The sequence below is a fragment of the Coptis chinensis genome, chromosome 8, assembly GCF_015680905.1.
Source record: "Coptis chinensis isolate HL-2020 chromosome 8, ASM1568090v1, whole genome shotgun sequence".
Taxonomy (NCBI): Eukaryota; Viridiplantae; Streptophyta; class Magnoliopsida; order Ranunculales; family Ranunculaceae; genus Coptis; species Coptis chinensis.
The window spans coordinates 46,506,565-46,508,693 of NC_141463.1; the positions used below are offsets into that span (position 1 = coordinate 46,506,565).

The 2,129-nt window shown below is 38.9% G+C and overlaps 1 protein-coding gene across 1 annotated transcript; it reads right to left on the reverse strand.

The window, feature by feature from the left end:
• Positions 1–1,076: 1,076 nt before the first annotated feature.
• Positions 1,077–1,892, reverse strand: LOC147481668 (protein FAR1-RELATED SEQUENCE 5-like). Its single transcript, XM_086579005.1, has one exon. The coding sequence runs from the start codon at positions 1,890–1,892 to the stop codon at positions 1,077–1,079; it is 816 nt and encodes a 271-aa protein (XP_086435131.1).
• Positions 1,893–2,129: the final 237 nt, after the last annotated feature.

Sequence of the window (2,129 nt, forward strand, 5' to 3'; positions counted from 1 at the left end):
GGTTCTCCTAATCGAACAACCAATTTAGCATCCCGAGTCCATCTCCTTAAAAAGCAGCCCTTAGGTATCACACCAACGTCCTCATGTTTGTAAACTAAAATGATCTACATGGAAATCCAGACGACTCAAATAGTCCACATGAATAGCTAGCATCCTGCAATACAACATTGTATCTCACAGTCGACTTTTTTTGCCTATTGAAATGGCGACTCATGGTGTCACACGAATATTTTCACCCACATCTTTTTTACGATCTGCAGTGTACATCACTTCGTCCTTTAATTGCTTCTTAAAATAATCAAAAGCACCTCGCATATATATAGATGCAGCCTGATTTGTATAATCGTTCAAGTGAGTATGAAGGACTGGTTTGGTTACTTTCATCATCACCTCTTCCTCGTGCTCGGTGCCGGATATTTGCAACTACCACTTCCATTTTGCCAAACAGCTCAAACAACTGCATTCCAACTTTCACATAAAGACGGATTACGGAGTTTATACTCTCACAACGTTTGGTGCTTCTGCAACCCGCAAAGAACTTACCATGGATATATGATTCTGCCCGCATCTTTTTTTTCTTGTATATCATGTTCACCCATTTGTTATTACTGACTTGGAATTTATTCATGAGTGTTTCTCACCTTTTTTCAAACTCATTGGACGAGCACTTCATAAACATAATAGAGCAGAAATCTTTTGAAAATCCAAGAATGCGGATATTTTTTAGGCAATTTTTCATAATGTGCCAACAGCACAAGCGGTGTTTCGAATTTGGGAGAGTAGATCTCACAGCCTTCGTGCATCGCTGGGTCACCATCAGTGATCACTAACTTAGGGTGTTTGCCATACATTGCGCCAACTAAAGATTTCAATACCCACTCGTAAGACTCCACACACTCACTCGTCAACAATGTAAAACCAAACACTACTGTTTGTCGATGGTTGTTCACTCCAGCAAACACAACAATCGGCATCATATATTGGTTGCTCTTGTATGTTTAATCAAACAACAATACATCTCCAAAGCAACTGTAGTCCGCATGTGAGGTGTAATCTGCTCAAAACAGTCTAACCATCTACCCACCCTCATTTAAGTTATAATTGTAATGAAATAAGGGATCTCCTTTCACCTTGTTATCCATGAAAGCCAACAGTGTGTTGGTGTCACCATAAATACATCGATTTCTCCTATCAAGCCCCATATGATTATACAAGTCTTTCTTCAAAAAACCAACACTTGAGAAACCTCCAGCCCTATGTACAAAAACATCCATCACCTTGCATTTACGAATACCAACATCAACTAGGCTTGTAGCAAATTGCAAATCTTTTTCACTTACATTTCTATGTGATCTTAAGAACATCGAGCTCGGATCTGGTACAAGTGGATGTGTGTGTTCCCCAATAAAATCATTCACAACCCATAAATTTGATTCAAAATCATAACCAACTTCAAAGCGGGCTTTACATTTAAACCTACTGATGGCCTTCAACTCTCTGGATTCGATGTCACATTTTCTGGGTGTCACCCTGTTTACATTTCGTTCACCAGCAGCTGAGCATAGAAATCTCCGTTTAACATGAACACCATCTGTACGCATTCTATAAGTATCTTTATGAACACTAAAACCAACTAACTTTGCATATTTATTGTAAATTGCGAAAGCCTCCTCAGTCATCTTGAACTGCATAGAATAGAATGTTGCTTTGTCTGCTTCGAAAACTCTACTAGCCTCACACTCGTCACTGTCTTTATCACTGGTCTCATGAATTTCAATATTTTCACCCTCCCCCATAAATGTGCCATCCACAAAATCACTATCCTCATATGTAAAACTATCAAAACATGAATTTCGAAGCCAATCTTCTTCGTCATCAGAGAAGTGATTCATCATCGGATTGCTACATGAAACAAGTGCACTTTTAGCACATATTCACTCGTTTTCTTACTCTACGAAGTAATCACATTGGTAATAGTAAAAAAAAACACATAAATGCTTGAACAGTATAATGGTCAGAACCAAATAACTATGGTGCTCAAACCATATACCACTTTGGAGTGTTTTCTACTGAGAGGAACATCTTTGAGGAGCTTGCTGATTTGGAGGAGGATGACCTCTTGGATGCGG